The 25,014-nt window shown below is 46.4% G+C and overlaps 2 protein-coding genes across 5 annotated transcripts; one reads left to right on the top strand and one right to left on the bottom strand.

Annotated features, from left to right (window-relative positions):
- Window positions 1-3,509: 3,509 nt before the first annotated feature.
- LOC123427837 lies at window positions 3,510-6,046 on the top strand. Of its 4 annotated transcripts, none has more exons than XR_006622435.1 (4): window positions 3,510-3,572; window positions 3,695-3,751; window positions 4,317-4,456; window positions 5,326-6,046. XR_006622435.1 is itself a non-coding variant. In XM_045111974.1 (3 exons), the coding sequence occupies exons 1-3, from the start codon at window positions 3,605-3,607 to the stop codon at window positions 5,366-5,368; spliced, it is 330 nt and encodes a 109-aa protein (XP_044967909.1). In that variant the 5' UTR covers window positions 3,579-3,604; the 3' UTR covers window positions 5,369-6,046. The 4 variants fall into 4 exon arrangements, 1 of the variants encoding a protein (XP_044967909.1); XR_006622437.1 differs by having other exon boundaries at window positions 4,129-4,456; XM_045111974.1 differs by lacking the exon at window positions 3,510-3,572 and having other exon boundaries at window positions 3,579-3,751.
- LOC123427836 (PH, RCC1 and FYVE domains-containing protein 1) lies at window positions 6,010-11,385 on the bottom strand. Its single transcript, XM_045111972.1, has 9 exons — window positions 11,015-11,385; window positions 10,615-10,701; window positions 9,942-10,031; window positions 9,769-9,855; window positions 9,473-9,667; window positions 7,053-9,089; window positions 6,818-6,964; window positions 6,411-6,682; window positions 6,010-6,320 (listed from the first exon to the last, which is right to left on the bottom strand). Exons 1-9 carry the CDS (start codon window positions 11,060-11,062, stop codon window positions 6,206-6,208), a joined length of 3,078 nt encoding a protein of 1,025 aa, XP_044967907.1. The 5' UTR covers window positions 11,063-11,385; the 3' UTR covers window positions 6,010-6,205.
- Window positions 11,386-25,014: the final 13,629 nt, after the last annotated feature.

The following is a 25,014-nucleotide window of genomic DNA, read 5'->3' as shown; positions in this document are numbered from 1 at the left end:
CCTACAAAAGATAATGAGGTCACTCCCTACGAGGAGTGGTCGAAGAGAAGGACGACACTCTCGTACTTACGTACTTGGGGCTGCTTGGCGAAAGTCAATGTACCGATCCCCAAGAAGCGCAAGCTTGGACCAAAGACTGTGGATTGCGTTAATTTGGGATACGCTAAGAATAGCGTAGGCTATAGATTTCTAGTAGTGAAATCTGAGGTACCTGACGTGAAGGTCGGTACAATAATGGAGTCGAGGGATGCTACATTCTTTGAGGATATATTTCCCATGAGAGATATGCAAAGCACTTCTAGACAGGAATCTGAGATAACTCCTGAGCCTGCCATTCCTATGGAATATTATGAACAAACACATGATGAAAATCCTGAGGAGGATGACGAGGAAGCCCGTGGTAGGGGCAAGAGACAAAGGACTGCAAAGACCTTTGGTGATGATTTCTTCGTATACCTCGTGGATGATAATCCCACTTCTATTTCAGAAGCGTATGCTTCTCCAGATGCTGATTACTGGAAAGCTGCTGTCCGTAGCGAGATGGACTCCATCATGGCTAACGGGACATGGGAAATCACTGATCGTCCCTATGGTTGCAAACCATTGGGATGCAAGTGGGTGTTTAAAAAGAAGCTTAGGCCCGACGGTACAATTGAAAAGTACAAGGCTAGGCTTGTGGCCAAGGGCTATGCCCAGAAAGAAGAGGAAGATTTCTTCGATACTTATTCACCTGTGGCTAGACTGACCACCATTAGAGTACTACTCTCATTGGCGGCCTCTCATGGTCTTCTCGTTCATCAAATGGACGTTAAGACGGCTTTCCTGAATGGAGAGCTAAATGAGGAAATTTATATGCAACAGCCAGATGGCTTTGTGATAGAAGGTCAGGAAGGAAAGGTGTGTAAGTTGCTGAAATCTTTATATGGTCTGAGACAAGCACCTAAGCAATGGCATGAGAAGTTTAATACAACTCTGACATCTGTTGGCTTCGTTGTTAATGAAGCTGACAAATGTGTATACTATCGCCATGGTGGGGGCGAAGGAGTTATATTGTGCTTGTATGTTGATGACATACTGATATTTGGAACCAACCTCAAAGTAATTGAGGAGGTTAAGTCCTTTCTGTCTCAAAACTTTGAGATGAAGGACCTTGGGGTGGCTGATGTTATCTTGAACATCAAGCTATTGAGAGATGATGAGGGTGGGATTACACTTCTGCAATCCCACTATGTTGACAAGATTTTGATTCGCTTTGGATATTCAGACTGCAAGATTTGTCAAACACCATATGATCCTAGTGTGCTTATTCGAAAGTTTAAAGGCACAGCTATAGATCAATTGAGATTCTCTCAAATTATCGGTTCACTTATGTACCTAGCTAGCGCAACAAGGCCTGACATCGCGTTTGCTGTGAGCAAACTTAGCCGGTTTGTTGCAAACCCGGGCGAAGTTCATTGGCGTGCTGTTGAAAGAATTATGCGCTACTTGAAAGGTACTGTCAACCACGGGCTTCACTATACGGGATTCCCATCGGTACTTGAAGGGTATAGTGACGCGAATTGGATCTCTGATGCTGATGAGATGAAGGCCACTACTGGGTATATGTTTACTCTTGGGGGTGGTGCTGTTTCCTGGAAGTCTTGCAAGCAAACGATCTTAACAAGATCGACAATGGAAGCAGAATTAACAGCATTAGACACATCTGGTGTCGAAGCAGAATTTCTTCGAGATCTTTTGATGGACTTACCTGTGGTTGAGAAGCCGGTTCCGGCTATCCTTATGAACTGCGATAATCAGACGGTTATTGTTAAAGTGAAGAGTTCAAAGGACAATATGAAGTCCAACAAACATATAAGAATGAGATTGAAGTCTGTCAGACGTTTGAGAAACTCCGGAGTGATAGCGTTGGATTATATCCAAACGGCTAAGAATCTGGCAGATCCCTTTACTAAAGGGCTATCACGTGTTGTGATAGATAGTGCATCGAGGGAGATGGGTATGAGACCCACATGAGTTGCCATGGTAGTAACCTAACCTATATGATCGGAGATCCCGTGAAGTAGGACCTGGGAAAACAAGCCAGTGGTGAACTGAGGAGAGTAACTTTACTAACCCACTCCGTTGGAGATGCAATACTCTCGGATACTGTATGGTAGGATGACTACTGTCTTAATGTGTTCTAAAGCTTATATGTAAGCAAGATGCTGTCCTACAGAGCGATCTTTGGAGGAACACACCTATATGAGCTTGACTGCTGGTCACAGTCTATGAGATTTGGGTGATCTCTAGTAAACTCATGAATAGGCCAGGAGTGTGACTAATATGCTCCACCCGAGGGGTCACCTTCGGCAGCCTAGTACTAGTAAGACTTGTGGTGAAGCTCCTTTACGCCAAACTGACAATTCAAGGCATAGTCCATTGTTCAGTTGTGAAGGGGTGTAGCTACTTGTTCTAGGTGAAGCTCAACCTTAACAGGTCTTCACTGAAATGCTGGTATATTAAAACAGTGATTGGAACGAGGGAACACGATGTGCCCTTGAGATCTGGTGGGGGATTGTTGAAATTTGGAGGTGGGCCTTAGGCCCACTAGAGAATTTCAGAAAATCTAAAGGGCCCATGTAGGTGGTGGCATGGCAAGGTGGTGGGAGTTTAGTCCCACCCCGCTAGTGGAGGAGAGTTTGGACCCCTTTATAAGGGTCTCTCTTCCACATGCTATTGGAGAGTGAGAAGAGAAGGTGCCCTCGCGCACTCCTCCTCCGCCGCCCGCCTCGCCACGCCACGCCTCGTCACGACGCGCCGCGGGTTGCGGGAATGAGCCGAGCCGAGCTCATACCTACGCGCTTATTTTTGCCGGTCAGGAACGGAGAATACGTAACGGACAAGGAAACGATCCGAGACGTCGGATCGTGATCGTTACCGACTCGGACTCTCCACCCAGCCGCCTTTATAAGCACGCGATCGCCTACCCTAGCCGTCACGAAATCAGATCACATCTGCCTCACGCGTTCGTTCCTTGAACTGCTGCTGCCGCCGGCGACTCCGTCCCGTTTACCGCGTACACGGTCGACGGGAGAGCAGGCCTCCGAAACCTCGCCTCTCCGGTTCCTGTACGGGAGAGGGGCGATTAGGTTTTTGGGGAGCGATCACGCGACTGCTCGCCTCCGTCCGTCTGCTTCGTCTACGTCCGCGTCGCCCTCGTCATCGCCATGTCTTCACCAAGCGAAGCTGATCGTCTCCGCGAGGAAGCCGAGAAGAAGACGGCAGAGGATACTGCCTCCGCCGCCGCCGCTGCTGCTGCTACGGCCAACTGGCCGATTGGAGGGTATGACTCGTTTATCCTCTTGTTCGTATTTATTTTAGCAGTACTACTTGTTTGCATAGATGTATCCACTATATGCGTAGTATGTGCTAGGTTAGTTCAAGATCAGTATGTCATTAGTCTAGTCAATGCCATGCTAGTTATTATTTTGTGGATTAATCTACTCGGAAAATTGCCTATTTACTCAACAGTGAGTGCCGACCCCACACCGGCCCCTACCAACCCCACGTCGGCGCCGTCCCGACCAACCTTGGTGAGTGCACTGAAGTTACTTTGCTTCTTCTGATGGTCTTGACGGCGTACTCTGCTTCTGTCGGTGGAAGATTGCCGTCCTCAGCAACTTATGTGTGCCCTCTGCTTCTGATGGTCTTCAAGGCACCGCTGCTGCTCCGAAGCTGCAGCACCATGTCGCCTGCTTTTAAACGTCTGGAGGTATATTATGTGCAATCCAGCTTTACACCACAACCACCTTCTGAACTGGATCGGTTGGTTGTCTGAAACTGTTATGAATGTTCACTTTATGCTCTCTTTTTGTCAAGCATGCATATCCTGCTCTTCTATTGTTATGAATAACACTGATATTTTCATTCATTCATCTAAATTTGAACAATTCAATATGTTTAGAATAACACTGATATGTCCTGTAGAATAACACTGATATGTTCTCAACATCAACTTGACTGAATAACACTGATATTGTAGTGACTGTAGGTTGATATGTTCTGAACAAAGTTCTTGATAGAACATCAACTTGACAGATCAAAACCTGACAGAAATTGACAATTATGCCTTCAATTTCCTCTCTGTAGGAGTAGATTTGCTGCTGATATTTATCCTACAGGAGAAGAATTGCCAATTCAGACTTGCACATGGATTGTCCTGTGGTTTCTCCTGTTGTGATGTGTAGAATTGGTGGCTTGCATGTGTGATTTGCTCCTGATCTTTATTCAAAGCAGAGTGGTGCTCCTCTGAATATTTTGCTGCTCTGAATTAACAGGTGTGGAATCCCGCCAGGCGTGGCTCTGCAGCGTCGGGTTCGCCCAGTTCCCCGACGACCGCGCTGTGTGGGTCGCTGAGACGCCGCTTCCGGAGAAGAAGTCTACGACATTCGCCGCCCGCCGCCCACCTGTACATCAGGTAACCAACCCGCCGCCCTCCACTGATTCAGTTTTGGCTTGAAACTGCATAAATTCAGAGTCGCGGAATAAAAGTGCTTCTATAATCCAAAATGCCTCTTGGAGACTTTGCATTTCCATTTACTCCATTGCTTTGTTTCGATGTTCCATTAAGTACAACAGCTGTCAAATTTAGTTTCAGATCTGTTAACACTTCCTTGCTTGCAGAGTAGATGAAAGCTTCATTCAGATAAATTTTCAGCTCCATAATTTTCAGTTTGTTGAGCTGGAGGTCAGATTCAGCTCCATAATTTAATTGAATTTTATTGAGAGTAGATGGTCATTCCTTAAAGAAACATGACACAACAAAATTCAAAGGAACATCCTCAAGCACTTGTTCTTATTCTGTAAATTCAGAAAATTCAGTAAATGCTTAAGTGGAGGACTCAAATAAAAATCCAGTTCCTTCATATTGTTGCCCTTCCATCAGATCTCGATGAGCAAGGCCGGCATTGTTTATGTGTGATTTTTGTGGGAATGGCTAAAGATGCAATCCTTTCAATCTTAATTCTCCTGTGAATCTATGGCTGAAATGAATCTTGTGAATCTTTGTCACCTGCCTTTGCATCTGAAATTTTGGTTTGCATCCGAAAATGAGATTGGTCTGTGTGTTCTTGTTCAATCTGAAGCATGTTGCTCAACTTCAATCAGTCATCTTAATTTCTTATCCTCAATGTTATCTTTCATTTCTCAGTTAATTCTGCCTTATTAAAAGAACACGACCCCTAACAGTTAACTGGATTTTCCAAATTTACAATTAACTGAATATTTTGCCAGCAGCAGCACACAATCCCTGTACTTGTTCTCACATGACATGAACACGTAATGCAGGAAGAGCTCTGTACTTGTTATCACCGGCAGCAACACGAGATGAGGACCTCCGGCGACGCAACACGAGCAGGGGACAAGCGGCAAGTTGCAGAGGAGCAGCAAGTTACTGAAAATTCAGTTTACTGGATAATGTTTCAACCAGAACATGAATTAAGATGCAAGAATCATCAAGTTGATAGCAGTCAATGCAAAATTACAGACTGGATGATCCGCTGCTGCTCTAATTTGACATCAGTTTGGTCACCTGCGAGCTAGGTCAATCTATTTTGTAGCAGCAGAGGCGGCGAGGAGGAGCTGGGTCGCCTCGACAAAGAAGAAGAAGAAGAAATCGAGGAGGAGGACAGATAGACGGCGGTGGTTGCCTATGTAGCAGGTGGGCGGCGGCGCTGCGCCTGACGGTGGATGCGGTAGTCACCCTCGATGGACGACGGTGGAGTAGCGGCGGCCTGGATCTTGCCCAACTCCGGCACCGGATTGGTTGGACTTGGTGGGCCGGGGATGCGAGCAGGACGACGGAGGTGGAAGACGGGTCGATTAGCAAGAGATTTAATAGAATAAGGGTGTTTTTGTAGAATTGAAAATGTACTAAGCTGAGGACATTTTTTTTCCGGACGGAGGGAGTATTAACTTTAATATAAATTTGTATTAAGACCGACACACTTATTTTAGGACGGAGGGAGGGAGTAAGTTTTAAACTGCCCTCCACTGATCATTGTAAAAAGCAGATGGTAGATCAGATCACTTGGTGTATCAGCTTACAAAATTCCATCAGCTTCATGCTACAACAAGGCCTACTTTGCTGAAGACTGTTCAGTTTGGTCAGTTAATATTGGTAGCACCGGTTATAACCTCTGTACAATTATTTTGCCGGTCGTCACCATTAAGCCCGGTTGGGGTGTGGCGTCGCCGCTTGCTCAACGCTGTAATTTGCATATACCCTGCTCTTGTTCTCCTCCCACCAGCACTGAGCGGCCTTCTCGCCGAAATGCTTCCGACTGCAGGACCAAATAAAAAAGATTACCGCACAAGTATAATGGCAGGTAAATAATCAGCAACCATAGCAAGCAAGGCTTCCTAGTTTTCACCTGAATCTTATCCGCCTTATGTCTTTCTTTCCACTTGAGGATACGGCAAGCGTGACATACACTCCTCGTTCAATCTGCTCTATAACACCTTCGACAGGAGTGTCCACGGAGTCTGCTTCCGTGGTGTAGCCATCACGGTCGAATGTTCTGGCGATATTCCGATGACTGAATGATCCACCTGGTGACGGTGCTTGTTCTGGGATGCTATTAGGTGTAATCTTTAAGTTCTCTGGTTGCTGGCCAACTGAAAGTTTCGCTGACAAGGCATTACACTGCACAGTTTACAACGACCGAACAGGCCATATATCAAGGGGGAGCAATGAGTCATCCATCATGCAGCATATGAGTTCCTTGTACTGGAAAAGATACTAGCAATACCGTGTAATGAGATAACGTGGAGACCATACCTGGTTAGTTAGAACCTTTATGATATCTTTGGCAGCTTTACACTTTGCAGCCTCATCCCTAACAAGGAGCCATGTTTCATCAAGTCTTTGTTTGTACACTTGGACTACAAGATTTTTCTGCTGGCATTGCTCTGCAAGAGCCGTGACCTGGTTGAACAACAGTAATAATATCAGTGTTCTTCAGTTCTCAAAGGGGGGAACAATTAATTTGCTGAGCAATGGAAAAAAGAATTACCTGTGAGCGCAGCTGCTTTACTTCCTCAGTGAGTATTCTTTCCATCATACTCATTTCATCTCTCTGGCTATCAGTAGACTGTCGCAAAGAGTTTCCAGCCTTCAGCCCTACAGCATCATGCATTCTTTGGGAAAAAGAGACACCGGACATCTGATTATTTGGTACCAACTGATGTCTGAAATTATCTTGTGCAGATAAAAATTTGGCAGGACACTCAACTTGCCCCCATCTTTGAGTTTTCACTTGCACTGGATCAACGGAGTCCATATTTCTCTGATTGTGACCTTGTACTGAAGCCATCTTTTCGACAATGAGGTTTGCTTCCTTGAATAAACGTGACAACTTAGGTGTGTATGCCATTATTTCTGCTTTGAACATCTCTCCTTTGCTGATCTTTGGTTGCGGCTTGACTTCTCCAGAGTACAAGACTTTCTCTAGTTGACAGAAACACGCATCGCAGACACGATACCTTCTGTTCCTGTCTGGTGCAAGTGCTGCATTTGCGGTCTTATTACTACTGCAGGAGTTGCAGAACATGGAACCACAGTTGTAACAGTTGTGTTTCTTTCTAGTAAAATTAAAGACCATCTGACATCTGCTACATATGGGTTGGTCCTTCACTGAGATACCCTTATGCAAACAGATTGCAGCACTAAAATTGGAGCCACAAGCTATACTCTGAACTTGTCTACCTTCTAATGCCTCTACTAAAGTAGGAGAGCTCCTATTGGCATAGTCACCTAAACCAAGTTGTCCGTCCGCACCTTTACCCCAGGTGAAAACCTTTCCGTTCATAGTCAGCACGGCTACGTGGGAAGAACCAGATGATATCTCTGTCACAAACTCATTCTTAAGTACTCCTCCGACAGTACAAACAGATTCACCATCTGCCTGTGGGTTCCCTAGTTTCCCATGTTTGGAGCTTCCGATAGTAAATACCACCCCATTAGATGTTAGCACAACAGTCAGAGCCATCCCACATGATACCTGAAGAAAATCATGACTGATGAGTGAATCAACGCATGTTGGTACAAGCTTCATCTTCTTGTCAGCATGACCCAGCTTCCCTTTATCTGCATCACCCCATGTGAACAGATTGCCAATTGGAGCGTTGCACTTGAAACTGCTCATTCCTTCAACAATGGCAGCCGTGTGCCATGGCCCGCATGCCACAGATTTCACCCGTAACCCTTTTAAGGACTCTACTTCTTTTGGCCTAGCAATTCCTTGTGTATTCCCATGCCCAAGAACACCAAATGTACCATCCCCATATGTGAATAGCTGACCAGAAGATGTCATAATAGCTGTGTGCCAGTCGCCACAGGCAATTTTCGACACAGAAATGTTGTCCATAGGGCCAAACAATTTGTGGGGTAACCATTGGTTCCTTCCATGCCAGTTATTCAACAAACCCAAGCTGTGAGCTCCTTCACCCCATTCAAAAAGTTCGCCAGAAACCGTGACTGCACAGGTGTGCTTTGAACCAAATGCAACAGCCTTCACATGTACAGAGGCAAGAGACTCGACCATTTTAGGGCACGGGGCGCTGTCATTTACTTTGTGTCCCAGTCTCCCGCTACCCTCCTTGCCCCAGGAGAAGACCTCCCCTTGCTTGGTGATTATGGCTGCATGATTCTGCCCACAAGCAATGCTCTGTACATCAAGCATTTTGGTTGATCCCACTAACCTCGGAAGTGCCTTTGGGATATCTTCACTGTCTAACGTACTGCCAACAATATCTCCCCAGAGAAAAACATCCTTCAGAGAATCCAGTCTGCATGCTGCACGGGGCCCTTCAAATGCTTTCACTTTAGGTGTTCGACTAATTGTCGGCGTCTTGTGTTTGTTGTTAGCAACCAAAATGTCCTTCAAACTATGTCTAACTGGATTTGCCACCTTGGGACTAAGCCTCTCCAGGTAAGAGTCTACGTCCGAAAATGTTCGCTGTCTTTGGTAAAATAATGCTTCCGAACAATCAAGGTAACCACCAAATAAATCTTTCTGTGTCATCTTAGGACTCCCATAAGATGGATATACCTTCAAGAAAAATTTTATTAACGAAGGGTTGATCCCACAGAGGATACTATAAAATTTCAGAGGACATCCACCAAAATAAATCTGTAGCTCAGCAACCTCTACACACTTAAGCATTAAAGACTCTAAGATGTCGCTCCTTTTGAAGAAAATATAGTTGAGTGGTAAGATATTTATTGATACCCATTGCACTTATCATGCTACATGGACAGAGAGAGGTTTGTTGAAATTGATACAATTCGGTAGTAGAACCTATAGGAATTCTGTGTTTTTCCATTGGACCATTCCCTGAATCCAAAGTTTAGATAGACCTAGTTGGCCACATGAATCTTTCTGAAGCGAAAAATAATATTCACATAGATATCAATACAAGTTCTAGAACTAACCTGTTTGTGCCTTGGCGTGTCATGCACAGCTGATAGCTTGCTCTTTCGCTGAATATAGCTGCGGGGAGTAGTTGTGCAACTGGTCGTCTGCCTGCTGCTCTTTGACCCAACAGATGAAAATGGACTAGAAGAACCTGATATCAAGGCTGTCAAGCCAAGATGCCAGCACTCAGCTTGATCTCTGTCTCTGCAGATCTGGGTCAGCATGATTTTTAGAAGATGCGATACCGGTGAGGAACAATGGACACAAAAATCCTACAAATGGACAGACATAATATCTGGCAAGGGATATATACCAAGTCGAGTGAGCACTCGCCGTTTCTGTATACGAGCGACAAGGATTGGTGCTCCTTCTCCGGCCAACGCTGACGATGAAAGTTTGTCTGCAAAATTCTGAGATCTTTAGAACCAGTAGTATTATGTGATACATAAAGAACATAATCATTTGTTAATGGTAAGAATTACATACAGTCTTCTGTCCAAGAACTACAATTGACACAGAGTTTAAGCTCAGGTGTTTTTCCCTGTCTCTCGAGTACCACACCAGTGTCTTCTCATCCTGCAAAAAGAAGAAGAGTTTGCCATGACTGGAAGATGGAATTAGGTTGATAGCAGTTTACCCTGCTACACGTTTACAAGTCATAATGGTAAACTAAAGGGAAAAGACCAAGCTCTATACTCCTACTTGAGTTTAACTAGACCCGTTTACTGTTGAAACTTTAACAGCGGTTGGGCATTTCCAAAAAACAGAAATGCAAAACACAAGTCCCCTAAAGCATTACCAGTGGTACTAGTACTAGCTAGTAGGTGCAGATTAGTATATATGAACCATAACTTTATTGCCTGTGAACTCAGGAAAATCCCCATGACAGTGACAGATCTGTGTACTTGAGACAGCTTGAGCTGCGAAGTCTGCAGTCAAAATGTGCTACTCTATAAAATACTGCAGAACATATACATTGATGATGCTAAAATGTATAATGATTGTGCTTGACATGCGAGTCACTGCAGAGGTCCAGAGGATGAGGGTAGCTTGTCTGCAGTAACTTGAGTAATTTAATCCCTCTGCTCCCTGATTTAAATCCTCGACTTTTATGCTAGTTATACATGAACAGAAGCAAGAAAAATAGTGGAGTACTCACAGAAGAGAGCCTGAAGGGGCAGAACTTGGGCTTCCCTCTCTTGCCGCACTTGAGGAGATGCGCGCCCTTCTTGAGAGCAACAATGGCCTGGATAATAGGAAGGAAGAATCAATCCGTCAGAATTACTTAGATCACAATCTTGGCTCATCCCATCCTATCCTACCCTACCCGGGGATGATATGGAATCTGGGGGTGCCTCTAAATCTGGCCAGTTTTGAAGTAAACAGAGAATGGTGAAGCTAAAATAAGAAAAGCATTCCAGGCCTTGTAATGATAATCCACAGTCCACACAACCTAAATCAGCCGGGAAATCCAAGAAATGGGTAGCAAACAGATTCAGGAGGGGATTGGGGGGATCGAAAGGAAAACCGAGAAGGAAAAAAAACAAGTTTTTACGCACCTGCTCCACGCCTCTGGTTGGCATCCTCCCGTCGAAGCTCCCAGCCATTGCAGCAGGGTGGGGGCAGATCAAGCAAGCAGATGGATGGCAAGAACTGGGATTGGTTGGGTCGTCGGACAACCTGAATGAAGCATTCGCCCGCAGGTGATGGACAGTTGTATGCCAAAGATTGCAGTGAGGCGAGTGAAAGTGAAGCTGGGATGAAAGCGGGCGGGCGGGCGCGGAGGACGAATGAAAGAGGGCAAGAAAAGGAGGAGAAATTATGGGGCAATGGTTAGAAAAAGGAGAGCTGTGTCTCCACCCTCTTGCAGTCGCTGGCGGAGCTGCTGCAAAGGTGAAACGGGAGAGAGAGAGGGAGGCGTTGCGGCATCGGCAGTTGGGCTTTTTGTCAGGGACACACGAGGAAAGGCGCGTCCGTGTCTTCTTTGGGACGTGGAGGCGCCGGCAAAACGTGAGCCGGAGGCAGACCAATAATGTAGTCATCCAAGATCGAAGAATCCCTAACTACTACTCCCTCCGTCCCAAAATAACTATCTTAATTTTAATGCAACTTTACACTAGAGCTAGTACAAAGTTGAGACACTTATTTTGGTACGGAGGAAGTACTACTTGGATTAGTAGCCGGTGGAATGGCTCACGAGATGCACATCGTTGGAGGACGCGGCGGTTTTGGCCGTGTGTGTGTGTGTGTAAACTAATCTCATCTCTTTAGTTAACGGCTGGGAATGTACGTACTAAGATTATATACACGGAGTGGACGGGACGGGACACGGGAGTGAGTGAGTCGGGTGACGGAGCTCAGAAAGAAAGGTTTCCACGGGGGATCCGAATCCGACCATCGATCCATCACCGCCCTGCGTGCCGATGGCACCGGCGGCAGGCTCGCCTTCGTCGTCGGTTGCCGGTTGGTGGTAGTTGCGACCTCGCCGCGGAGGGTTCAGCTGAAAAGGCGAGCGCGGGCGGGCGGGCGGCCGGCAGCATGATGCCCAGGGGGCCAAGGCGGAAAAGGCACTGGCCTGGACTGGACTGGACTGGACTGTACGGCCTCCTCGCGCAAAACACATGACTCGTCTCCCTGTCTCCTTTTTTTCGTATATACTGTAAGTACGTACTACGAACCAAACCAAAGCAAGCCGCGCCGTCGCTTTGCGTGCCGTGCCGCGCCACCGTCGCAAAACAGGTCTCCCGCTCCGACCAATGTTCTTTGTCTGCCTGAAAGATGAATCTGGGCGGGCGCACATTCTTTCCTTCTCGTGGTCCTGCGCGCCGAGTTATGGCGGGTCATGCTCCTGTTTTTTGCTACTAATAATAATAACTGGAGCGGGACGGAAATCGGACCATGGACGCAATGCAGTGCAATGGGCAAGTGTGTACAAAACGGTGGTGCGTGTGCATGTGGCCGAAGCGGTCGAGCCCATGTGACCGAGACCGAGAGTGCTCTCTTCCTTTCCACCCTCTGCTGGCCGTCCGGGCCACGGAGTGGGTGGACGACATGCATGTTCCCCGATCGAACCGGTTTTTGGCAGGGCATCAATTTCCCTATATTTATTAATTAACTGGCGGTGGCCATCGCGTCGCCGGACGGATCGATCGGTGCTCACGCTGCGATCGCCGGTGCTGTGCTACGATGCTACCACCACCGTCCACCGGTACGGGACCGGGCCGGCCTAGCCATGTGCCACGATTCTGTAGACTCTAGTAGTAGTAGCATACACACACGCACACGTACCACTCGATCAAGGATACGAGTAGTTTTGAGTCCCCCATTGACTTTGGTGGATGCGCTAACATGCAGCGCGCCTCATCGCAACCACCCTCGCTTTGGCGTACGTGTTGGTTTGCTAGCTTCCGCTTTGGGGCCGTCTTTCTTGCTCGTGTGGTGGTGGTGCTGGGCAATCGTGTGGGGGCGGGAATGAACGGGATTACGGGAAGGGGATGGATGGTGTGCGCGCCGCTGCCGCTGCCGCTCTCATGTGTATGTGTATGTGTATGTGTATGTGTACGTCTGCAGCAGTGGAGCGACTGGCGGACGATTGGCGTATGCGCGTAAATGATAGATCGCCACACACATCGCTGCACTGCACGCGGACTATAGCCCGATCGCCACCGACGGCCGACGAAAGAATTGCATGCCGCGGCCGGGCTTTAGATTTTGATTCTTCACAATAGTTTTTGAAAAACTTTCCTCAAAATCAATCAGTTTTTGGAAAACTTTCCTCAAAATCAATCGTCGAGTTCTTTTCTGAGATTGCGGTGTGAGATTATGTTACAAGTTGTATGCTGAAATGTCTGTAACACATATAAAGAAAAATTGAATGCTGAATTGCTAACATTTTGATGAAACATGAATACGATTATGTTACAAGTTTCGAATAATTTATCGTCAAATATGAACATGAATACGATTTCTTAGATAGATATTACAATAAAGAAGGTTTTCGCGTTTTCTTTGCTACAAAAGAAGTTCGAGTACAAATAGATTGACTAATCTCATGGTACAAGACTCGCAACAATAGCCTCGTGTGTTACGGTCATGGTACCATCATCTTCGGCCAGACTGCCATGATATTTTTACTTGTAACCCCTTTCCTATTCCTGTGTTGTGGCTCCAACTCCTTAGGAACAATCACTTCAATGTGTGTTTCATCTATGGCTTCAATAGCATTTTTGAAATGAGGCCAAAACTTCAATGGTGTGGTTCGGAGGATGATAGATCAATAGGCCTAAAGATATCACCGGTCATGTGGTCTACACACACCAAAACTTCATGAAATTTATTGTTAAGATCAGAAGAGTGAGAATAGAACAAAAGCATAAAAGATCATGTAATGATCTTATGAGAAGTGATGGCTTCACATATAAAAAGAATGAGGATTGAAACTTGTTGAGGGTAGGCAAACGTAGACCTTGGTCATTGTTGCAATTAATAGGAAGTGATAAAGAAGGAGAGGTTCACATATAAATATATCATCTCTGACACCATCTATGATTGTGAACACTCACTAAACTATTGCATGCCTAGAAGTAGATGTTGGACAAGGAAGACAACATAATGAATTGTGTTTGCTTGGCTCCGAACAATGTTATATGATTAGAGATCCCTTAGCATGTGACGATTGCTTCCACCTCACATTAGCCAAACCTCCCGCACTAAGTAGGGATACTACTTGTGCATCCATAAACCATCAGCCCAGTTATGCCATGTGAGTCCATCATACCTACCTTTGGATTGAATAAGACCCCTCAAGTAAGTTGTCATCGGTGCAAGCAATAAAAATTGCTCCCTAATATGTATGATCTATTAGTGTGTGGAAAATAAGCTTTGTACGAACCTGTGATGAGGAAGACATAAAAACGATAGACTGCATAATAAAGTTCTTTATCACGCATCCAAACCTCAAAAGCGCATGACAACCTCTGCTTCCCTCTGCGAATGGCCTATCTTGTACCTTTACTTTTTGCCCTTGAAAGAGTCATGGTGATCTTCACCAATTCCTTATTTGCCTTTATCTTGGCTAACGTCATATGCTTGGGAAAGATCTATGTTTATATGTCAACTTGGAGGTAAGTATTCATGAATTATTATTGTTGACATTGCCCTTGAGGTAAGCAGTTGGGAGGCAAAACTATAAGCCCCTATCTTTCTATGTGTCCAACTAAAACTTTGATCTCATGAGTACCACGTGAGTTGTAGCAGTTGTAGAGAACGAAAGAATGATTGAGTATGTGGATTTGCTTTACAAGCTCTTATTTGACTCTTTCTGATGTTGTGATAAATTGCAATTGCTTCAATGACTAAAGACTATCGGTTGTTACTTCTCGGTAAGGTTCTTGATCCATACTTTACTTTGTGAAGGAATTATCACTTTAGCATGAGAGATTATATGTTGGTATTGTTGTTCTGATCATGATCCTGATGCATGCATGTTCGTATCTTGTTTTGTCGACACCTCTCTTCCTAAACATGTGGACATATTTATTGAGCTAGGCTTTCGCTTGAGGACAAGCGAGGTCTAAGCTTGGGGGAGTTGATACGTCCATTTTGCATCATGTTTTCATGTTGATATTTATCGCTTCTTGGGCTGTTATTTCACTTCACATTACAATTATTATGTCTTTTCTCTCTTATTTTGCAAGGTTTACATGAAGAGGGAGAATGTCGGCAGCTGGAATTCTGGCCTGAAAGTGGAGCAAAGTTGAGATACCTATTCTGGATTTATAAAAAATACTGGGTCGAAGAAGCGCCAGAGGGGCGCCAGCAGGTGGCCACAAGCCTGCTTGGCGCAGCCACTGTCACGCCCAAGACGCGACCCTATCCTCAATTTGGCACGAATGCCTCGTCAGGGATAGAAGCGCATCTCGTCGTGTCGCAAGAATGGATATTGTTACAAGTACATGTACTGAAAAGAAGAGATATATATAGACTTCTTACACTCGCCACCAGCTACATCAGAGTCACAACAGTATAGTACATAATCATCATGAATAAGAGCAGGGTCCGACTACGGACGAAAACAAACGAGAAAAGAAGAACGACGTCCATCCTTGCTATCCCAAGCTGCCGGCCTGGAACCCATCCTAGATCGATGAAGAAGAAGAAGAAGAAGCAACTCCAAATGAACAATCAACGCGCTCGCGTCAAGTGACCTTTACCTGTACCTGCAACTAGTGTTGTAGTAATCTGTGAGCCACAGGGGACTCAGCAATCTCATTTCCAAAGGTATCAAGACTAGCAAAGCTTAATGGGTGAGGTATGGTTAAGTGGTAAGTGGTAAGGTATCATGTCCAGAGTGGAGTGATAAATATTTGTAAAGTACACACGGATCTGAATATTGCAGACCCGTTGACTAAACCTCTTCCACGAGCAAAACATGATCAACACCATAATGCTATGGGTGTTCGATACATCACAATGTAACTAGATTATTGACTCTAGTGCAAGTGGGAGACTGTTGGAAATATGCCCTAGAGGCAATAATAAAATGGTTATTATCATATTTCCTTGTTCATGATAATCGTCTATTGTTCATGCTATAATTGTATTAACAGGAAACAGTAATACATGTGTGGATAAATAGATCACAATGTGTCCCTAGCAAGCCTCTAGTTGGCTAGCTCGTTAGTCAATAGATGATCATGGTTTCCTGATCATGGACATTGGATGTCATTGATAACAGGATCACATCATTGGGAGAATGATGTGATGGACAAGACCCAATCCTAAGCCTAGCACTAGATCGTATTGTTCGTATGCTAAAGCTTTTCTAATGTCAAGTATCTTTTCCTTCGACCGTGAGATTGTGCAACTCCCGGATACCGTAGGAGTGCTTTGGGTGTATCAAATGTCACAACGTAACTGGGTGACTATAAAGGTGCACTACGGGTACCTCCAAAAGTGTCTGTTGGGTTGGTACGAATCGAGATCGGGATTTGTCACTCCGTGTGACGGAGAGGTATCTCTGGGCCCACTCGGTAGAACATCATCATGAGCTCAATGTGACTAAGGAGTTAGTCACACGATGACGTGCTACGGGACGAGTAAAGAGACTTACCGGCAACGAGATTGAACAAGGTATAGGTATACCGACGATCGAATCTCGGGCAAGTTCTATACCGACAGACAAAGGGAATCGTGTACAGGATTGATTGAATCCTTGACATCGTGGTTCATCCGATGAGATCATCGTGGAGCAAGTGGGAGCCACAATGGGTATCCAGACCCCGCTGATGGTTATTGGCCAGAGAGGTGCCTCGGTCATGTCTGCCTGTCTCCCGAACCCGTAGGGTCTATACACTTAAGGTTCGATGACGCTAGGGTTATAGGGAATTGTTATACGAGGTTACCTAAAGTTGTTCGGAGTCCCAGATGATATCCCGGACGTCACGAGGAGCCCCGGAATGGTCCGGAGGTAAAGTTTGATATATAGGTCGGATGGTTTCGGATACCGGAAGTGTTTCAGACTTCACCGGTAACGTATCGGGACCACCGGGACCACCGGAGGTGGCCCCGGAGGACCATCGAAGGGGGGCAACGGCCCCGGGAGGTAAGGTGGGCCAAGTGGGGGTGGGAACCAGCCCCTAGGTGGGCTGGTGCGCCTCCCCACTCAGCCCATTGCGCAAGGGAGAGAAAAGGGGGGGGGGGGCAAACCCTAAGCCAGGTGGGCCTAAGGCCCACCAGTTGGTGCGCCACCCCCTCCTCCCCCTTCTGGCCGCCGCACCACCCATCTGGGAGGGATGCCGCACCTCCTAGGGTGGGAACCCTAGGGGTGGCACCCCCTCTCCCCTTCCCCTATATATAGTGGGCACTTTTGGCCATTGGAGATTAGACTTTTCCCTCTCCCTCGGCGCAGCCGTGCTCTTCTTCCTCCTCCTCTCTGCCGGTGCTTGGCAAAGCCCTGCCGAGAGACCTCGTCTCTCCATCGACACCACGCCGTCGTGTTGCTGGAGTTCTTCCCCAACCTCTCCCTCCTCCTTGCTGGATCAAGGTGCGGGAGACGTCACCGGGCTGCACGTGTGTTGAACGCGGAGGTGCCGTAGTTTTGCACTAGATCGGAATCGCTGCGAGTACGACTCCATCAACCGCGTTCTACCAACGCTTCCGCTTAGCGATCTTCAAAGGTATGAAGATGATCTTACCCCTCTCTCGTTGCTGGTCTCTCCATAGGAAGATCTGAATATGCGTAGGAAAATTTTGAATTTATGCTACATTACCCAACGGTGGTATCAGAGCCAGGTTTTCTATGCGTAGATTCTATGCACGAGTAGAACACAAAAGTTGTGGGCGATGATTTGTCAATTTGCTTGCTGCTACTAGTCTTATTCTTTTCCGGCGGTATTGTGGGATGAAGCGGCCCGGACCGACTTTACATGTACGCTTACGTGAGACTGGTTCCATCGACAGACATGCACACTGTGCATAAAGGTGGCTAGCGGGTGTGTGTCTCTCCTACTCTAGTCGGATTGGATTTGATGAAAAGGGTCCTTATGAAGGGTAAATAGCTTTGGCATATCATCGTTGTGGCTGTCACGTAGGTAAGAAGGCGTTCTTGCTAGAAACCCAAATCAGCCACGTAAAACTTGCAACAACAATTAGAGGACGTCTAACTTGTTTTTGCAGGGTTTGACATGTGATGTGATATGGCCAAAGTTGTGATGTTGCATGTATGATGTATGAGATGATCATGTTATTGTAATAGGTTTCACGACTTGCATGTCGATGAGTATGACAACCGGCAGGAGCCATAGGAGTTGTCTTAATTTATTGCATGAGATGCAACGCCATGTGCTTACTACTTTTACTTCATTGCTAACGGTTAGCTATAGTAGTAGTGATAGTAGTAGTTGGCGTGACGACTTCACGGAGACACGATGATGGAGATCATGGTGTCACGCCGGTGATGATGATGATCATGCGATGCCTGAAGATGGAGATCGAAAGAGCAAAGATGATAATGGCCATATCATGTCACTATATGATTGCATTGTGATGTTTATCATGTTTTACATCTTATTGCTTAGAACGACGGTAGCATAATAAGATGATCCCTCTTAAAATTTCGAGAACGTATTCCCCTAAGTGTGCACCGTTGCGAAGGTTCGTTGTCTCGAAGCACCACGTCATGATCGGTTGTGATAGATTGACACACGCGAAACACCTAGGTTGACTCGACGAGCTTAGCATGTACAGACATGACCTCGAATACAAGAGACCGAAAGGTCGAACATGAGTCGTATGGTTGAATACGATCAGCATGGAGTTGCTCACCATGGTGACTAGTCCGTCTCACGTGATGATCGGACACGGGTTAGTCAACATGGATCATGTATCACTTAGATGACTAGAGGGATGTCGATTTAAGTGGGAGTTCATACTTAATTTGACTAAATGAACTTAATTGTGATGAACTTAGTCTAAAAGTTGTCTTTATAAATATTGTAGATGTCCAACGTCAACCTCAATTTCAACGCATTCCTAGAGAAAAACAAGCTGAAAGATGATGGTAGCAACTATGCGGACTGGGTTCGCAACTTGAAGCTCATCCTTGAAGCAGCTAAAAAGCTTATGTCCTTGATGCACCGCTAGGTGACCCTCCCGCTCCCGCAGCAGCCCAGGACATTCTGAACGTCTGGCAAACGCGGAGTGATGACTACTCTCTGGTCAGGTGTGGCATGTTATACAGTTTAGAAACGGGGCTCCAAAGGCGTTTTGAGCAACATGGGGCATATGAGATGTTCAAGGAGCTGAAGCTAGTTTTTCAAGCTCATGCCCGTGTCGAGAGATATGAAGTCTCCGACAAGTTCTTTAGCTGTAAGATGGAGGAGAACAGTTCTGTCAGTGATGCTCAAGTCTGCAGAAGTAGAAATCAAGAAAGAGCATCAAGTGTTGATGGTCAACAAGACCACTAGTTTCAAGAAAGGCAAGGGTAAGAAGAACTTCAAGAAAGACGGCAAAGCTGTTGCCGCGCCCGGTAAGCCAGATGCCGGGAAGAAGAAAAAGAACGGACCCAAGCCTGAGACTGAGTGCTTCTATTGCAAGGGAAAGGGTCACTGGAAGCGGAACTGCCCCAAATACTTAGCGGACAAGAAGGCCGGCAACGTTAAAGGTATATGTGATATACATGTTATTGATGTGTACCTTACCAGCGCTCGTAGTAGCTCCTGGGTATTTGATACCGGTGCTGTTGCTCACATTTGCAACTCAAAACAAGAACTGCGGAATAAGCGGAGACTGGCCAAGGACAAGGTGACGATGCGCGTCGGGAATGGTTCAAAGGTCGATGTGATCGCCGTCGGCACGCTACCTCTACATCTACCGTCGGGATTAGTTTTAAACCTTAATAATTGTTAGTTAGTACTAGCTTTAAGCATGAACATTGTATCAGGGTCTTGCTTAATGCGAGACGGCTACTCATTTAAGTCAGAGAATAATGGTTGTTCTATTTATATGAGTGATATGTTTTATGGTCATGCTCCGCTGGTGAATGGTTTATTCTTGATGAATCTCGATCGTGATGTTACACATATTCATAGTGTGAGTACCAAAAGATGCAAAGTTGATAATGATAGTCCTACATACTTGTGGCACTGCCGCCTTGGTCATATCGGCGTTAAGCGCATGAAGAAGCTCCATACTGATGGACTATTAGAGTCTCTTGACTTTGAATCATTTGACACATGCGAACCGTGCCTCATGGGCAAGATGACTAAGACTCCATTCTCAGGAATAATGGAGAGAGCAACCGACTTATTGGAAATAATACATACTGATGTGTGTGGTCCAATGAACGTTGAAGCTCGCGGTGGTTATCGTTATGTTCTCACCCTCACCGATGATTTGAGTAGGTATGGGTATATCTACTTGATGAAGCACAAATCTGAGACGTTTGAAAAGTTCAAGGAATTTCAGAGTGAGGTTGAGAATCAACGTGACAGAAAAATTAAATGTCTACGATCTGATCGTGGAGGAGAATATTTGAGTCACGAGTTTGGCACACACCTAAGGAAGTGTGGAATCGTTTCACAACTGACGCCACCTGGCACACCGCAGCGCAACGGAGTGTCTGAACGTCGTAATTGCACTTTATTAGATATGGTACGATCTATGATGTCTCTCACCGACTTACCGCTTTCATTTTGGGGATACACATTAGAAACTGCAGCATTCACTTTAAATAGGGCACCGTCTAAATCCGTTGATACGACACCGTATGAACTATGGTTTGGCAAGAAACCTAAGTTGTCGTTTCTTAAAGTTTGGGGCTGCGATGCTTATGTGAAGAAACTTCAACCAGAAAAGCTCGAACCCAAAGCGGAGAAATGCGTATTCATAGGATACCCTAAGGAAAGTATTGGGTATACCTTCTATCTTAGATCCGAAGGTAAAACTTTTGTTGCCAAGAACGGATCCTTTCTAGAGAAAGAGTTTCTCTCAAAAGAAGTAAGTGGGAGGAAGGTAGAACTTGATGAGGTAATCACACCCCCTCTCGAACAGGATAGTAGCGCAGCGCGGGAAGTTGTTCCTGTGGCGCCTACACCGACTGAAGAGGAAGTTAATGATGATGATCATGAAGCTTCGGATCAAGTTACTACTGAACCGCGAAGGTCCACAAGGGCACGCTCCGCACCAGAGTGGTACGGCAACCCTGTGATGGAAATCATGTTGTTAGACAACGGTGAACCTTCGAACTATGAAGAAGCGATGGCGGGCCCTGATTCCAACAAATGGCTTGAGGCTATGAAATCCGAGATAGGATCCATGTATGAGAACAAAGTATGGACTTTGGTGGACTTGCCCGATGACCGGCGAGCCATAGAAAATAAATGGATCCTGAAGAAGAAGACTGATGCAAACGGTAATGTAACCGTTTACAAAGCTCGACTTGTCGCAAAGGGTTTTCGACAAATTCAAGGAGTTGACTACGAAGAGACTTTCTCTCCCGTAGCGAAGCTGAAATCAGTCCGAATCATGTTAGCAATTGCCGCCTTTTATGATTATGAAATTTGGCAAATGGACGTCAAAACAGCGTTCCTTAACGGGAACCTTAAGGAAGAGTTGTATATGATGCAACCAGAAGGTTTTGTCGACCCTAAGGGTGCTAGCAAAGTGTGCAAGCTCCAGCGCTCTATCTATGGGCTGGTGCAAGCATCTCGGAGTTGGAACATTCGCTTTAATGAGGTGATTAAAGCGTTTGGGTTCATACAGGTTTACGGAGAAGCCTGTCTGTACAAGAAAGTGAGTGGGAGCTCTGTAGCTTTCCTCATACTGTATGTGGATGACATATTATTGATGGGGAATAATATAGAGATGTTGGAGAGCATAAAGGCCTATTTTAACAAGAGTTTTTCAATGAAGGACCTTGGAGAAGCTGCATACATATTAGGCATCAAGATCTATAGAGATAGATCGAGACGCCTCATAGGTCTTTCACAAAGTACATACCTTGACAAGATATTGAAGAAGTTCAATATGGAAAACTCAAAGAAAGGGTTCTTGCCAGTTTTGCAAGGTATGAGATTGAGTAAGACTCAGTCGCCGACCACGGCAGCAGATAGAGAGAAGATGAGTTCTGTCCCCTACGCTTCAGCCGTGGGCTCTCTAATGTATGCCATGCTGTGTACCAGACCTGATATGAACCTTGCCATAAGTTTGGTAGGGAGGTACCAAAGTGATCCAGGTATGGAACACTGGACAGCAGTCAAGAATGTCCTTAAGTACCTGAAAAGGACTAAGGAAATGTTTCTCGTTTATGGAGGTGACGAAGAGCTCGTCGTAAAGGGTTACATCGACGCTAGCTTCGACACAGATCCGGATGACTCAAAGTCACAAACCGGATACGTATATGTGTTAAATGTTGGGGCAGTGAGCTGGTGCAGCAGCAAGCAAGAAGTCGTGGCAGCATCTACATGTGAGGCGGAGTACATAGCTGCTTCAGAAGCGGCTCATGAAGGAATTTGGATGAAGGAGCTCATCACCGACCTTGGAGTGGTTCCAAGCGCGTCGGGTCCTATGACACTCTTCTGTGATAACACTGGAGCCATTGCCATAGCCAAGGAGCCCAGGTTTCACCGGAAGACGAAGCACATCAAACGCCGCTACAACTCCATCCAGGATCATGTCCAGAGTGGAGTGATAAATATTTGTAAAGTACACACGGATCTGAATATTGCAGACCCGTTGACTAAACCTCTTCCACGAGCAAAACATGATCAACACCATAATGCTATGGGTGTTCGATACATCACAATGTAACTAGATTATTGACTCTAGTGCAAGTGGGAGACTGTTGGAAATATGCCCTAGAGGCAATAATAAAATGGTTATTATCATATTTCCTTGTTCATGATAATCGTCTATTGTTCATGCTATAATTGTATTAACAGGAAACAGTAATACATGTGTGGATAAATAGATCACAATGTGTCCCTAGCAAGCCTCTAGTTGGCTAGCTCGTTAGTCAATAGATGATCATGGTTTCCTGATCATGGACATTGGATGTCATTGATAACAGGATCACATCATTGGGAGAATGATGTGATGGACAAGACCCAATCCTAAGCCTAGCACTAGATCGTATTGTTCGTATGCTAAAGCTTTTCTAATGTCAAGTATCTTTTCCTTCGACCGTGAGATTGTGCAACTCCCGGATACCGTAGGAGTGCTTTGGGTGTATCAAATGTCACAACGTAACTGGGTGACTATAAAGGTGCACTACGGGTACCTCCAAAAGTGTCTGTTGGGTTGGTACGAATCGAGATCGGGATTTGTCACTCCGTGTGACGGAGAGGTATCTCTGGGCCCACTCGGTAGAACATCATCATGAGCTCAATGTGACTAAGGAGTTAGTCACACGATGACGTGCTACGGGACGAGTAAAGAGACTTACCGGCAACGAGATTGAACAAGGTATAGGTATACCGACGATCGAATCTCGGGCAAGTTCTATACCGACAGACAAAGGGAATCGTGTACAGGATTGATTGAATCCTTGACATCGTGGTTCATCCGATGAGATCATCGTGGAGCAAGTGGGAGCCACAATGGGTATCCAGACCCCGCTGATGGTTATTGGCCAGAGAGGTGCCTCGGTCATGTCTGCCTGTCTCCCGAACCCGTAGGGTCTATACACTTAAGGTTCGATGACGCTAGGGTTATAGGGAATTGTTATACGAGGTTACCTAAAGTTGTTCGGAGTCCCAGATGATATCCCGGACGTCACGAGGAGCCCCGGAATGGTCCGGAGGTAAAGTTTGATATATAGGTCGGATGGTTTCGGATACCGGAAGTGTTTCAGACTTCACCGGTAACGTATCGGGACCACCGGGACCACCGGAGGTGGCCCCGGAGGACCATCGAAGGGGGGCAACGGCCCCGGGAGGTAAGGTGGGCCAAGTGGGGGTGGGAACCAGCCCCTAGGTGGGCTGGTGCGCCTCCCCACTCAGCCCATTGCGCAAGGGAGAGAAAAGGGGGGGGGGGCAAACCCTAAGCCAGGTGGGCCTAAGGCCCACCAGTTGGTGCGCCACCCCCTCCTCCCCCTTCTGGCCGCCGCACCACCCATCTGGGAGGGCTGCCGCACCCCCTAGGGTGGGAACCCTAGGGGTGGCACCCCCTCTCCCCTTCCCCTATATATAGTGGGCACTTTTGGCCATTGGAGATTAGACTTTTCCCTCTCCCTCGGTGCAGCTCTGCTCTTCTTCCTCCTCCTCTCTGCCGGTGCTTGGCAAAGCCCTGCCGGGAGACCTCGTCTCTCCATCGACACCACGCCGTCGTGTTGCTGGAGTTCTTCCCCAACCTCTCCCTCCTCCTTGCTGGATCAAGGTGCGGGAGACGTCACCGGGCTGCACGTGTGTTGAACGCGGAGGTGCCGTAGTTCGGCACTAGATCGGAATCGCTGCGAGTTCGACTCCATCAACCGCGTTCTAGAAACGCTTCCGCTTAGCGATCTTCAAAGGTATGAAGATGCTCTTACCCCTCTCTCGTTCCTGGTCTCTCCATAGGAAGATCTGAATATGCGTAGGAAAATTTTGAATTTATGCTACGTTACCCAACACATAACACGGGCAAGAACGGAAAGAAACAGGTGTCGCCATGGCGAGCGAGAGGGAACCATGGCGGCAAGTCGGAAATGATGCCACGGCAACGTTCCTATCCCGATAACTCGTCGAGATATCGTGCCAACTATAGGGAGCGCGTGCGGGAACGTAAATAAAGATGGGGTGATCCCGTATCTCGGGTTCCCATGTGTCGAGGCACGACGAAAGAAGACAACGTGCAACGGGCAACATACGGTGCATACATACATATATTCATACATCACTTTCGTTCGTTACACGACACGTCTCATCGGTATACCTTCGAAGCATGCGATTCGAAGCGGATCGGTTCGTAGCGGACGTCGTGGAAGTCGTGGTCGTCGTGGAAGTAGTGGTACTCGGTCTCGTCGATGGTAGTCGTTCGCTCGACGTCGTGGTTCTCGGGTCTTCGGCGTCGGTAGTCGATCACA

The sequence above is a fragment of the Hordeum vulgare genome, chromosome 2H (assembly GCF_904849725.1).
Source record: "Hordeum vulgare subsp. vulgare chromosome 2H, MorexV3_pseudomolecules_assembly, whole genome shotgun sequence".
Classification (NCBI taxonomy): domain Eukaryota; kingdom Viridiplantae; phylum Streptophyta; class Magnoliopsida; order Poales; family Poaceae; genus Hordeum; species Hordeum vulgare.
This window is presented reverse-complemented; position numbering and strand designations above follow the sequence as displayed.